Source organism: Phoxinus phoxinus (assembly GCF_949152265.1).
Source record: "Phoxinus phoxinus genome assembly, chromosome: 5".
Taxonomy (NCBI): domain Eukaryota; kingdom Metazoa; phylum Chordata; class Actinopteri; order Cypriniformes; family Leuciscidae; genus Phoxinus; species Phoxinus phoxinus.
The window spans coordinates 11,352,615-11,367,000 of record NC_136880.1 but is presented as its reverse complement, the minus strand read 5'-3'; the positions used below and the strand labels follow the sequence as shown (position 1 = coordinate 11,367,000).

At 40.6% G+C, this 14,386-nt stretch overlaps 3 protein-coding genes across 5 annotated transcripts in view; all 3 read right to left on the bottom strand.

Moving 5' to 3' along the window:
* The window catches only part of LOC306999601 (PWWP domain-containing DNA repair factor 4-like), a 200,277-nt gene that overhangs the window by 119,076 nt on the left and 66,815 nt on the right, over positions 1-14,386 (bottom strand). The window lies entirely within an intron of this gene.
* On the bottom strand, positions 4,175-5,720 carry LOC306998949 (uncharacterized protein; the record flags this gene model as incomplete). Its single annotated transcript, XM_079613348.1, has 2 exons — positions 4,175-5,036; positions 5,428-5,720. 2 exons carry the CDS (start codon positions 5,718-5,720, stop codon positions 4,175-4,177), a joined length of 1,155 nt encoding a protein of 384 aa, XP_079469474.1.
* The window catches only part of LOC306999047 (uncharacterized protein), a 59,712-nt gene continuing 52,752 nt past the window's right edge, over positions 7,427-14,386 (bottom strand). For 2 of the 3 annotated variants that reach the window (XM_079613446.1, XM_079613447.1), the window contains 9 exons: positions 13,971-14,080; positions 10,850-10,993; positions 10,395-10,537; positions 9,606-9,690; positions 9,158-9,326; positions 8,770-8,960; positions 8,524-8,668; positions 8,227-8,354; positions 7,427-7,783 (listed from right to left, as the gene is read on the bottom strand). In XM_079613446.1, coding sequence (XP_079469572.1) covers positions 7,475-7,783; positions 8,227-8,354; positions 8,524-8,668; positions 8,770-8,960; positions 9,158-9,326; positions 9,606-9,690; positions 10,395-10,537; positions 10,850-10,993; positions 13,971-14,080 — 1,424 coding nt within the window. In that variant the 3' untranslated portion in view covers positions 7,427-7,474. Of the gene's footprint in view, positions 7,784-8,226; positions 8,355-8,523; positions 8,669-8,769; positions 8,961-9,157; positions 9,327-9,605; positions 9,691-10,394; positions 10,538-10,849; positions 10,994-11,220; positions 14,081-14,386 lie in introns of those variants that run through there. The other variant, XR_013797714.1, reaches the window with a different exon arrangement.

The following is a 14,386-nucleotide window of genomic DNA, read 5'->3' as shown; positions in this document are numbered from 1 at the left end:
TCAGGGAGAGCCAGCCATCCAGCTAGATCCAACCAACAGCCAGCTAGATCTAACCAGCAGCCTGCTAGATCCAACCAACAGCCAGCTAGATCCAACCAGCAGCCTGCTAGATCCAACCAGCAGCCAGCTAGATCCAACCAGCAGCCAGCTAGATCCAACCAGCAGCCTGCTAGATCCAACCAGCAGCCAGCTAGATCCAACCAGCAGCCTGCTAGATCCAACCAGCAGCCTGCTAGATCCAACCAGCAGCCAGCTAGATCCAACCAGCAGCCTGCTAGATCCAACCAGCAGCCAGCTAGATCCAACCAGCAGCCTGCTAGATCTAACCAGCAGCCTGCTAGATCCAACCAGCAGCCAGCTAGATCCAACCAGCAGCCTGCTAGATCCAACCAGCAGCCAGCTAGATCCAACCAGCAGCAGAAAGCAACCAAGACAGGAGAAAGAAAAGTTTACACAGGGCACTCCACAGTGCCCAGGGGTGGGACACTATCTCTTTTTGAGAAACATCTCATCTCCGCTCTAAATAGGGCAGAGGCAGCACCATCCAATCCCCCACCAGCATCTGAAGACCCAGATGAGCCTTTTCTCCGTAGCCTGTTGCCACAAATTAAAACTCTCACATCAAGAAGGAGGGAAAGAGTGAAATTCGATAAACACCGAATGATCTTTGAGGCACAGTGCAGCCAGGAACAGGAGGAGAGCTGGGTACAGCTGACCAGTGGCGGCGCCAGGGGGGAGCTAGGTGGTGCTGCAGCTCCCCCTATTATAGCCATAGCACCTGCCCAGCACCCCCAAGAAATGTCTGTAATTTTTTATATTTATATTTTAATGTCATGTTTGAATATTCTTTTTTATGTTTTTAAAATAGGAATCAAATAATAATTTAATATATATATATATATTAGTCTATAATAACATGAGGCCGAAACAGGTGATCTTCTTTGGCCAATGGGCGCAGCCCCCGGCAAACCTTTGACCTTAACGCATTTCAGCTTGTTTTTGATAGCGAGTTTTTAGCAAAGTAAAATACACCATGGATCGTTTTTTGCTCCCTAAACGTCCACGTTCTGAGTCACACCCTGAAACGAGAAACGAGTTTGTGAAGGTGCAGACACACCACCACTTGTCGTCACAGAGCCCCAGGAACAAGAAAATCCTGGGGATGAACTTGAAGACGGAGGAGAATCCCCGGCGGTGGTTTCCATTGAGGATGCTAACGTTATGGTTTGTCCTGCAGCTGACTACCTGAGGAACAGCAGTGGAGACGCTAGGACCAGTAATCTGGCACTTTTGGCTTTAAACACAGAGAGAACGAGGACCCTTGACTGCGATCACATCAATAGCCGCGTTTCCATTACCCTTCAAATTGCGCGAATTGAAAATAGGCACAATGGGAACACGTCAATTTCGCAAAAAAGTTTTTACGCCCGCATGAGGTGGTTTTTCAGGCAATTCGAAAAACGAATATTTCGCAAAACAGTTTTTGCTCATTTACAGTCACCTGACTTAGAAGACACGGTGTGTTTGGGGTCCGTGTACGCAAATAATAATAATATTTATCATCATTATTATAACATTTACTAGGCTACATATTTAGAAGACGCTTTTATCCAAAAAAGGAACAAAGCAATTCGTCAAATGTCATTTATAATACGGGTTAGGCAATAATAATACAGGGCTGAGATTATCACAAATAAACACAAGATTTTGACGCATATCCAAGGGTTTGTGTGCAGTGTGGAGCTTGCACTGCATGGCACGGAGGCGCGGGCGTGAACACTTGCATTTTCCTATTAACAGTAAAACCACTTAATATACCAAATAATTTCTGGTCATACAGAAAATAATAATACATTATTTGTAACTAGTTTTATTTGTGTAAACAATAACAAGAAAACGTTGTGCTTTTGTAAAATAAAGTAAAACAATCAGGCACGTTTTCATGATCTCCGTGAACTGGAGCGCGAGAACTGAAACAAAATATAGCCTATAGGCTAAAGCTTGAAATGTCCACTTTAAAACGAACAAATTCGAATCGAAAGCTAACACATTTTGTTCTGATTAAGTAATCCGTATGAAAGGTGCATTTCTCTCTAAAAGCGCGTCTGCTGAACAGCGGAGATGGAGATGTTTTTAGCCGAGTTAGAAAACAATAGTTTAATAATATTATGGCTCTTCTTATTCAGCACTGCGGGAAAATGTCAATTCCAGGTTCTAATTTGGCCTTAGAAAACCAGTAAATCAACATGTTTTCCATATTAATTTGTGAATATTTTACATGTTTAATAAAGGGGAAAAAAGTCATTAAACAAACATCTGAAAATTCGTCGATATTTACTTTTTTGCGCAGCAGTTGGTGTAGCCAGTTCAAATTAAAATTTTTGTGTTCAACTTTGCGTTTTTAGACAACCGTTCATTTTTCGTTTTTCAATTACGGGCTGGCAATCTGATTGTGTGAACTGGCTGTGTGATTTCGTGATCTGAGCATTTTAGGCCGAAGCGTGTGTCTGTTGCCTTCTGTTGTTGCTGTTTGCTGCTCCGTTGTATTCAGGGCTCAAGTGTGACATAATTGTGTGAAATAATATTTTTTTTATAGTTTACATTGACAGGCTTATGTATGTTGTATCTATAGCTCTTGCGTTGAATATATATATATATATAGTCGCAGAATGAATATAGTTAATGCGGGCGTGTACGCATACCAAGGGTGGTCCAATGCGACCTCTATAATGAGACGCCGCAAAATTTAAAGCACCTTCTCTTGAAGCTACACTGTGTGATTTTTACCCCCCATCTAGCGGTGAAAAGTTATATGACCATCCAGTGAATATTAGTTTCTGTTCCTCTCAATTCCAATTTCATTTTAACTCCTACAGTGGCCAATGTAGTCCAAGATTAGCATGGCTTCCAGTTCGACCTCGTCCATGAGTATTCCTTCAAGTGATGAGGTTACTTTAGAAAACTATTATAATTTGCAGTAATTTAATTTGTCAGTTAACATATAGGTTATGACATCTATGTAAAATAAATAATAGTTTTATGTTTTCGTTATTTTTTTACCATTTCATTGCTAACATCAGCTATCAGGTTCCCAGACGAATGCAAGCTAATCTTAGTAAAGTAACTTTTATCAGTGCTATCGTTATTCTGTATATTGTACGACATCACTAGCGTAAGGCAAAGTTTACATTGTAGGCTATATCATTTTCTCCGTGAGCAGAGATCAGTTGATGGAGGTGCGAGGGAGAGATAGAGGTAGGGGGAAAGGAAAAAATAAAAACAGGGCCGGTGCCAGTGAATTGCGGAGACGCGAAAGGCGACGCTTGAATTAACGGGTATGTTCCTCTTTGGCTAATGCACTTTCAAGATGGAGGGGCAACATGGCGACCGACATTCGAACCCCTCACCCGTATGTATTTTCAATGGCATATTATACACTCACGAGAATACTTTATTACTTGAACGAAGTAAATATACATTAATGAGCACATATATTTTTTAAAGAACTAAGTGTTTTTAGCTAAGAATAAACTAAAAAAGTTACACAGTGTAGCTTTAAGTGTTGAGCACCCCCATAGCACCTGCAACAGAAAATCTCTGGAGCCGCCACTGGCTGACAAGTCTGTGAGGGGTGTTCGTAAGCTTATTTACCCTCGTAGTCCTGTCAGCTGTACCCTGCAGCCAAGGTTCATATTGTTCGTGTTTTTATTATTATGAGAACAAGGTACAGCTGATAAGGTCAAGCTATAATTACTGTTTAACCTCATGTAGTCCAGGTTCATGTTGACTTTGTTTGTTGTTGTTGTTTTTCTTTAAAATATATATACATTTGTTCCAGATTTATTTTATTTTTTTTAGGGGTACAGTTCTTCAGCACAACACAAATAATATTTTGAAGAATTTTGTTTATGCAGTGAAAGTCAGTAGGATCCAATACTGATTTCATATATGAAACTATTTAGTATATATACTGTATATATTAGTATAACATACGCTATTCTGTCATGTATTTGGGGAGATGTGTTTATTGGGCATATCTAATAGTGTAGCCCGGATATAATTTTGTAATAATAAGAGATGATGGAAGCACATGAAAACATTGCTCTTTTATTATAATGTGGGTGGCTCTTAAAAGAGCCGTTGGTTTAGTTCTGAAAAGAACCTTTCATGCCTGTCACACCTGTGGCTGCCAGGGAACTGCACCCTCAGCACAGAAATAGTCTACAAGGGTCTCCCTCACACGAATGGCTTCGCGTGAAGCATTGTTGCTCCCTGCTCTGCTGATGTTCTGCATTGCAGAGGCTTCTCTTTCAAGAGCCAGGGTTTGTGGGTTCCGCACAGTCCTTGTTGTCCTCCGCAGGAAGTTGTGTAGAACACAGGTTGCCTTCACACAGGCTTCCACATGGTCTGGGCTGACACCAATTACACGCCGATACATTCGCCACTGTGCTGCGAGTATACCGAACGCATTCTCAACTGTCAGCCTTGCCTGTGAAACCCTGTAGTTAAACACCCTGTGTCTACTGGGAAGGGTGGTACCTGGGAAGGGTCTCATTAAGTTCCTGCGGAGAGGGAAGGCCTCATCTGCCACAAAGACGTGAGGCTGGGGCCCCAGGTGCTCTGCTCCTGGCAGCAGCAGGTCCTCCGGTAGGCCAAGGGTTCCACTTCTAAGCCCATTTCCAAAAGGACAATTATCCAGAGTCCCACCATCACTGGACTTCCCATAACTGCCAACATCTATGATGCGGAAACAGTATCTGGCATCTACAACTGCCAAGAGGACAATAGAGAATGTCCTCTTGTAGTTGTAGAAAAGTGATCCATCAATAGACCCTAGGCAGCTTGGAAAATTCCAGCGATGGTGGAACTCAGCTGCAATGTCCCGCCAATCATTTGTGGTAGGAACAGGCATGTAGTCCTCCACCATGGAGACCCAAATGGCCTTTGTTACTTCTGCCACAATACCAGCTACAGTACTGTGCCCAACCCGGTAGCTGAAGGCAATACTGCGGTATGAATCCCCTGTTGCAAGGAAACTGTGGAAATATGTATTAAGAATTAAAGCCGAAATGTATATTAAAAGAAAGCATATTAACCTACAAAAAATATTGCAGTTAAAAAAAAAACATATAATGATTATATATATATATATTTATATATTTAAATACATACACGTACATGCAGATATATTATACGTCTGTGTGTATGTATGTATGATTTATATATATATATATATATATATATATAATTATATATATATGTATTTTTTTATGTACATACATACATACATTATACATGTGTGTGTATGAACAATCAAAGAAGAACCGTATATTACCGGTACATGTTGGATCATAAAAATGCTGTAGTAGACATATAACGTTAAATATTAACCGGGTTCAGTAAACGCATTTATATAGGCTTACTTACCGTAAACAAATTGCCAGCCGCTCACCGGGGGGAATGGCAGTTCGGAAACGTGTATCATCCTTTGCAATCAGGGGACCAACCCTCCGCAGCAGCTCATCAAACTGGGTCCTGTCCAGCCTGAAGTACTGCTGAAACCAGACTTCATCCAGCCGCAGCTCCTGCACCAGCCGGTGGTACTCGCCGTGCTGACCCCGAGCCTGAATGGTTTCGTGAACCCAGATAGACCGGCGTTTGCGCTTTCGCCGTAGATAAACTACTGCAATGGAAAAAATCGCCCTCTGTCTTGCATTCATTTTAGATACTTAAAAAGCCTTTTTATGTACGAGTCAATTTATATTTAGTATTTTCCCTCCGAAATGTTTGTTTTTAGCGGCAAGAAAACTGATTGGCTTTCACTGGATGTCATTCATAAAATTACTAGACAACCAGTAGTGGGAACGCCCACTAGCGACCTCATCGCCAGCGACTGGCGACATGCAGCGACAAAGTCGCTTGTAGTGTGCACGCACCTTGATGCCAGCCGCAGCTGGAACCAGCTTCCAGAAGAGATCAGGTGTGCTCCTACCGTAGCCACATTCAAATCCAGACTCAAAACACATCTGTTTAGCTTAGCATTTACTGAATGAGCATTGTAGAACAGTATTTGAATGACGATATTAAAGTTTTCGTCTGAGAAAGAACTAAGAATGTGAATGCAGGGCTAAGGAAAGTGAAAAGAATGTGCAAGTAAATAAAAGAGAAAAGAAAGTTGATAGATGTAAGTCGTAAGAAGATTGAAAGAGAAAAGAAAGTTGATAGATGTAAGTCGTAAGAAGATTGAAAGAGAAAAGAAAGTTGATAGATGGTAAGAAGATTGAAAGAGAAAAGAAAGTTGATAGATGGAAGTCGTAAGTCGTAAGAAGATTGAAAGAGAAAAGAAAGTTGATAGATGGAAGTCGTAAGAAGATTGAAAGAGAAAAGAAAGTTGATACATGTAAGTCATAAGAAGATCCTTTTTAAAAGAAAGATCTATAATAGCTACCGGTTGATGTAAAATACGTCCGACTGTTTGCACTGTATTTTATTTTCCAAACTGTGATTCAGGAAGATTTTATTAATTTTTAGGGCTGTCTGATTGGAAGAGATTTTGAAGGGGAACGGGAGAGCTTCACTCCGACGAGGCGAGTGAAGATTATGGACTGCATTTATATAGCGCTTTCACAGACCCAATGGCCACCAAAGCGCTTTACAATATTGCCTCACATTCACCCATTCACTCACTCATTCATACACCATTCGTATAGATTAGCTATACTATGGAGAGTATAAAGGTTCGCTGATTGTTTAAAACAGCAAAAGTGAAACGTGCTCTGTGGGGGCCCCATTGGGCAATACTGGTGTAAGACACCACCCCAGCAGAGGACGTCCCTGGATTGGTCCAGTGGCACCGCAAACCTGCTCAATAACTTCCATCTCAGATAGGGGTGATTATTACACACTAAAAACTCCTGGGTCAAAAATAACCCATAATGGGTCATTTTTGACCCAACTCCTGGGTTAAAAAGGGACCAACTAATTTCTGGGTTATTTCAACCCAGAATATTGGGTTATTATTTTTGACCCAATTTCTGGGTTAAATACCTGACCCAAATTTTGGGTTAAAAAACCCAACATTGTAGTTAATATAACCCAACTTCTGGGTCAGGTATTTAACCCAGAAGTTGGGTTATATTAACTACAATTTTGGGGGTTTTTAACTTGGGTTACTATGCCAGTATTCTTATTTCAGAAAATAAAACTTTGTTTTACATTATATTACACACTTCAAGCACTTTTAAATTTGTATTGCATTAAATTAAATTAAATTATATATATATATATATATATATTTAAAAAAAACACACACACATCGATATATTTATTTTCCTATTTATTGTAATAACAATATTCGAAATATTAGAAAAATAAAGAACTCTCAAAAATTCGACAACATTTCAACAACAGGGTTGAACTCCTGTTCAGGGTTGAACCAAACATTGGTTGTGACATTTACTGCAGCTTAACACAATTAAACAGTTCTGCAATTAAGCAAGGCAGTCTTAAGAAACTTGACTGGTTTTGATTCAGATCCCTCAATCTGATACACAACCTGCTGTAGAAACTCCCATGCGGGAGCACACTGCTTGGGGTAGTTGATATCAAGAACATAAAATGCCTTGAAGCACACGTCAACAGCCCCAAAAAGTGAGCTCTGAGGGAGTGCCTGACCAGCTAATATTACAAATGCCTGAGAGGCACATTGCTGGGGATCTCCCAGTGCCAGGACAGAGGGGAATGGCTTTGATTGCTGGAGGTATTCCACCATATTTGTTCCAACCTTAAACAGATAGAGACAGAAAGATAGATAAAAGAAAGTGAATATTGTGTAGAAGGTGAATTGTAAGCAAGATAATAGACTACCAGTTTGTGTTATAATGCTGATACTAACTGTACAAGGAAGCCAAATTAGCTTAATTGGTGTGTTAATTTTGAGTGGGTCATGAATGTGTACAAGAAAATGTGGGTTGAGAACCACTGAGTAATAAAATGTAACCTCTTTAACTTCACTTTCTAGTCAGATTGCCACCTTAGATGGCATTGCCCAAAACTGAAATACAACTGTGAGGAACCTTGGAGTTGTTGTTTTTTAATCAGGATTCACCCTTTAGCTTTCACATGAAACATGTCACTTGGATTGCCTTCTTTCACCTGTACAGTATAGTTCGAATTAAGAATATTCTCTCTCAGAGTGGTGCTGAGACACTGGTCCATTGTACTTACAGGCATTTGGTGTATGAACGCTGTCCGGGACTCTTCAGTGGAGTGCCAGACAGTCTTCTTCCCAACCCTGTAGACGGCCTGAGGTACCATGGTGGGTAGCAGTTTTAGAGCTAGTTCCCCTTTGGCATCTGTAGGTTAACAATATTCTAGGTATCAGTATGTGTGTAGAAAATAAAATGACTGCATAGAAATATGTAAACAGATATTTGTGTCTCAACATACAGACAAATGTGACCAAAAGGCAAGGAATCCCAGGACCCTTGCCATAGAACACACAAAAGGTCAGTTTTAACTTACCCAGTGTCATGTCCTCAACAGTAAATGAAGGGAGTTTATTGTCCTGCTTGGCCAAGTACAGGACCTTTTCAGCATATTCAGGGATCCAGGTCTCAAATAATTTAGGTGCAGCCTCACCATGCAGCACCAGGAAGTCCTGCGCAATCTAAACAAACCACAGGAAACAAAGGAAACAAAATTATATCCGCTCCTTTGATACAAAATGTAAATAAGGTATTGCTACTATATGTTCCAGTGGAACCATACCATGCCCGGACTGGTGAGATGAGGGTACTCTGTAAGGATTTCCAGTATGTCCTTGGAGCTATTAGCCCGGATCCAGTTGGCTCTGCATAACACTGTGTCCTTCATATAAGACTGCACTTGGGTAAAAGGCTCTGAATTGTGTTTCAGCCATTCCTTCTGTTGGAGGGCCCTTTCTTCTGGAACAGTTGATTCTTCAGAGAAACACAAGAGATTACAAATAAATTTAAATTAGGAGTTTTAATCCTGTAAAACTGTGTTCAGACAGGGACAGGGAAGCCGGACGCCGGCAACATTTTTCATCCTTCACACCTTCAACGACATACATTTTCTGTCATTTATATTGTACATTTAAAAAAAAAAAAAAAAGACTTTTGTGAGCCTGTGTCACCTGGTATGTATGCCCTTCGTGACTGGCTGGCTTCAGGCATTTGTTGGGTGGATCCACGGTTTGACCTCTTTCTAACGTTCCGTAGTCTTTCTTCGAGGAAGCCCGTGGCTGGGTAGTGGATAACTCCTCCATCCTTCATTGCCTTCCTGGCTTTTGTGTACCATATTTCCTGGGGGGAAAAAGGAAAAGAACTTTCCTTATCCAAGAGGGACATTTTTAATCTTTTACAAAGTTTTGCAGTAGAGATAACACACATCAGGTACAGATAAGGAACAATTAAGAGAAACAAGGGTTAAAACCAAAATTAAAGAAAATTATACATGTACACATACAATATATTATGTTTTGTATGACCCCTTCATCTCATTAGACACCATTGCTTATTAGGTGCATTCAAAAGTTTTAAATCAGCATCAATTTCCATATGAACCAAGATTATTAAACTCACATAGCCACTGTCTGATCCATCATTCAGGGCCGGGAATGTCTGCACCAATGATAGCGCCAGGGCCTCTTTTATGCTTGTGGATGGCCTGTAAATGTAAAAAAAACACTTTCAGTAAATAAACAAACAAGTGACACACAAATGTACAGCCTATACAATTACATTTCCAGATATTTAAATATTTCCAAAAGTAAGATAATCTGAAAATATCAGAGACATTGAATTTCAAATACTCAACTTAATACTTTTGCAAGCATCGACAGAGAACCTGAACACAAAACACTTATGTTTAAGACTGTTGCCTAGCTTTAAAGGGGACCTATTGTGCTTTTCCAGTTTTCCAGACTTATAAATATGTTTAAAATGTTGGATACTTATTCTAGAGGACCTGCTAAGACTCAGTTTCAGGCTGTGTATTTTGTTGTCTGGGTTAGTTTCCGGGTTCAAGACTGTTGTATGGATAAAGTCGACATTTTTAATAGTACACAAGCCAATTTCTGTACTTTTCATTTACTGGGTGTGACAACTTCCTTGAATGTGAGCAGAAGCGTCTCTCCCACCTCCCCCTGGGCTGCTGCATGCATTACTCTCTCTCTAGATCTGAGAGTAAAGCAGGAAAGAGCCAGAATGGAGGAATACACAGCCAGCTTGTATGCAATAGTAACAGAGTTTTTTGTTGATGTAAACTTTCATATGTGCTCCACTGAGGTCCAATACCATACTAAAAGCCCCTGAAATTAGCATAGTAGGGCCTCTTTAAGTTATACCAGATGTATCCCATATTTAACATACCTCTCTCCAAACCTCTCAATCAAGAAAGACACCAGAATTTGGATCAGACTGATCCTTTGTTTTCTATTGATGGCTCCAGTGTCTTGAAGGCTGTTTATTAATTCTCTGCCACTGGACACTGCAGAAAGAACCTGTCGGATATCCTAAAATAAATGACAAGAATAGTTGTTAAGGATTCATTGCAATTTACCAATTTAACCCTGGCATACCAATTTTGGACAAAGTCACAAATCTAAACGTGAATATTTGATATCCTGACCTGAAGTTTCATAGTCAAATATTAGCAAAAGGAAAAGACTTGTATGTAAAAAGATTTGTATGTATTAATAATGTATTAATGCTTCATTCCATCCATCAACTTCTACTTGATCTGTAGTAAGAGCTCATATTTTCCTTTCCCTAGAACAATAGCTACTGTGAGTGCCAATGTTTAAACAGAGAAAAAAAACACTTACAAGTGGTGGAACTGCTTCTAACACCAACACCTGATCTGCCTCCGATTCTTCCAGGGGGCATATGGGGTCAGCATCATGGCTTCTGGATTCATTAGAAGTCGAAGGTTGAGGTGACGCAGCAGCTGGCGGAGCATTAGAACCCTTCTGCAGAAAATAAAATATATAAATCATATTTTGAGCTTGAGATTCAATGGGTTTGGCTACTTGTGTACAGGCACAAAGTACAAAAAATATTACTTTGTCAGCAGTACACTCTTGTCTTAAGTTACCAGTGCATCATAGATCAAGGTGAGTGTCATAGGGTTGTGTATAATGTTTAGTTATACCCCCCCCCCCCCCCCCCACCACAAAAAAAAAACACTTTTACTTACAGTCCAATTTATCCAATCTCAGTAGTCCAAGTAGTGTCCCCTCCAAGTTGTTTAAATATTTATGTCATTCATTGAGTGATTGGGGTGATACTAGTCCTCAGGCAGAATTACTTAAGACTAATTTAATTTGGTTGGTGTGTTCTCACGTCACCAAAGCAGTGTAAACAGTGGCAGTGGCTGTTCACATGCTTAACTGCAGTCTAAAAAAGTCTGTAGCGCAGAGAGATGTAAGAAGTGTCATCATCTTCTCTGTATGACTTGACTGCATGTAATGGGTGATGATCAAGTAGCTCTTCCACATCAATAGCTAACAAATCCTTAGTAGGGATCACACTGTACGCAAAAAGATGTTTTTCAAACCCCAGTGTTTCCCAGTTCTGCACAACAAGCTTTATTCTCGACCTGCCCATTTGCTCCAGAACCAAAATGGTTTTTATAAGCCCAAACTGAGGGTCCCCATCTTTGTCATAGGACATTAACACCATCATGCCTGATCTATAAGTGGAACCCTTAACCATGACCCTGGCCGGTACGTACAGCTCTGTGAAAAGTGGGAGCCCAATTAGACCACTTTGGATCTCTTTATAGCCTTCGAGGTTGGCTAGAAATGTTGTGGATCCAGGACCAATTTCTGTGTTGTGACTTAACAAAGACCCACACATTAAACTGTAGCACTGCATAATCTGGTGTCTATATGCCATTGTTTTACAGATGTTTCGGAAGTTGCAGGTGACATGACTGACACGTTTGAAGAACCCATGTTTTCCTTCAAAACGCATTGACCACAGGTGTATCAAGGGTCCGAGATTTTGAAACACTTTTGGATAATGGAGCATGAAATGATGTTTTGGCCGCAGATGTAAATGAGGATAGAGCTCCAAGAAAAGAGAGTGGTGGTCTTTAATGATTTTGCTCAGGTAGCGTGTTGCTGCAAGAGTAACAGATGGTGAGAAGATTATCTCCATGGACATGAGTAAAAGTAGGAGAAGCTCCCATTCCTTGCTATCAGTGGGGATCAGGTCACCTATCATTAAAGGCAGTAAACGAAGTAGGCACCACATCTGAGCTGCAGACTGTCGCAGAGGGCTGTCAATATTCTTGAGATCACTCTTGCTTATTAACGATGGCTTGTTTCCCACATCAGAAAAGCCATAATCAAAGCTTGTAATGCGGTAGTTAATCTTATCTAGTGATATGTGCTTTTGCTCAATTAATGACTTTAACACAAGCTTGACTTCGTATGCCCCTACCCGTTTCCAGAATATCATGCATCACATCCACAGCTACATTGTCTGTCACGTGGTAGAAAGACAGGCTGTTTAGGACACTGTCTCTTTTAAGGCCTGTCTTAGAGGGGTTGTCTATCTCCAAATCTGTCCTGTGAGTATTGGGATCACGCAAAAGGGCAAGATCTTCCTGTGTCTGTACTCTCAAGACATCTCTGTGTACTCTACACAGTCGACACACATGATTTCCACTGAAACTCTCACTATACCCAAGAATAGCATTTAAACCCAAATTGTCCCCGACTATCTGGACAACTGAGAATTTCACTACTCCTTGAAAGTCACAGGTGTTAACAGTGATGCCATCCTTCTCGAGACACTTTAATTCATCCACGATTGGGCGCAACACTGCATCAATGCCGTAGGTCTTTGCATCGTCCGATTTATAAACTGCTAACAGGAAGTGTGACTGTAAATTGGACAGGAGATCTGGTGGCAAACTCTTCAGGATGAAATATATAAATCCTAACTTGTGAACTACAGTCTTGGACCCAAGAGGATTAACGGTTTCACAATCATCATTGTACAACAACAATGGCACAGACACCTCTTTCGAAAAGAGTGGATGTGATTTACAAAATTCTACGTCAAGCACATCCTGAAGAGAATCCCTCTTTTTCCTTTGCCATTCCATCATTGCGTTTAAAATGCCAGGAAGTTCCAGTATCTTGACTAGAAGAGGCTTGAGCGGGATACGCTGATAGGTATCAGCCACAGCAACTTGTCGGACACTGCCAGTGACTGAATCCCTCTGCTGAACATAAGAAACGCTTGGTAAAACCTCCTCAACTGGCTGAATAAAGTTTCCTGAGTTTGTAAAATACTTTATCTGTTTGTAGTCTGTCTTCAGTCCTTTGAAAGGCTCGGCTGCGTCTGAAAACTCCAGCCGGAGCTCTTCTACCTGTGGGCTCTGATCATGACCCAACTGACTAAACAGTGACATTGTCTTGGTTTTTAGTCTGTTCACAATGTCACCAATTAAACTTGAGGTGTGTTTAACCACATAGTTTATGTTAGTAAATGTCTGGGAAGACCTGGATCTTAGATGAGCTAGAAAAAGGGCTACTCTGTCTGTAATTGCCTCTTGCTCCAATTCATCCCAATCATCGTCTAACTGCTCTGCTTGTGCACCTTCAACTTGTTCTTGATTATCATCTTCATCAACATTAAAAACATTAGCAGGCTGATATACATTGGCAGGCTGGGCCAGAGCCTGGTTCTCTTCGTGTTCCCTACATAGGTGCCTTCTATAAGAGCGAATGAAGGAAAATGTTCTGTTACAACTGCTTTCACAACACTGAAAATATGTTGTTGAACTATTTACATTGTGAACTGTGCGTAAATGTGATAAGAGAGACTTGATATCACCAGGGATTAGCCTTTTGCATTTAAAACATGTATACGCCATCTGCCTGTTGATCAGCTGTGATGAAAGCCCTTAGCGCTCTAGTGGAGGTAACTTACAAATTCTCTGAAGAGCCTCAGGAATTTGAGCCTGGGGCCAACTTTGGGGACAAGATCTTTTATCGTGTCCTCGTCTAAGAGAATAAATGCATCCTCATCTATGTCTTCATCTGAAAGACAGAAAACAAGACAACTTGAATATTGTTAATAAGTCGAGACAATTGTGAACCACTCACCAGACACTCTTTGATTATCAAGCTAACAAATAATCACTTTTAAGGGAATGCTGTGTTTTTTTTTTAACATGGCCCAATTTCCTAGTTAACTAATGTGGTTCTTTTGCAGCATTACCCATTTAGTGTGAATGACAGTCTATACTGTCCATCTTCTCTTTCATTAACAAGTGTTTTGACATTAATGCAAAGGTGAATATCTGGCCCATTCTTATGCATAACTAACAGCTTAAAGGAGAACTC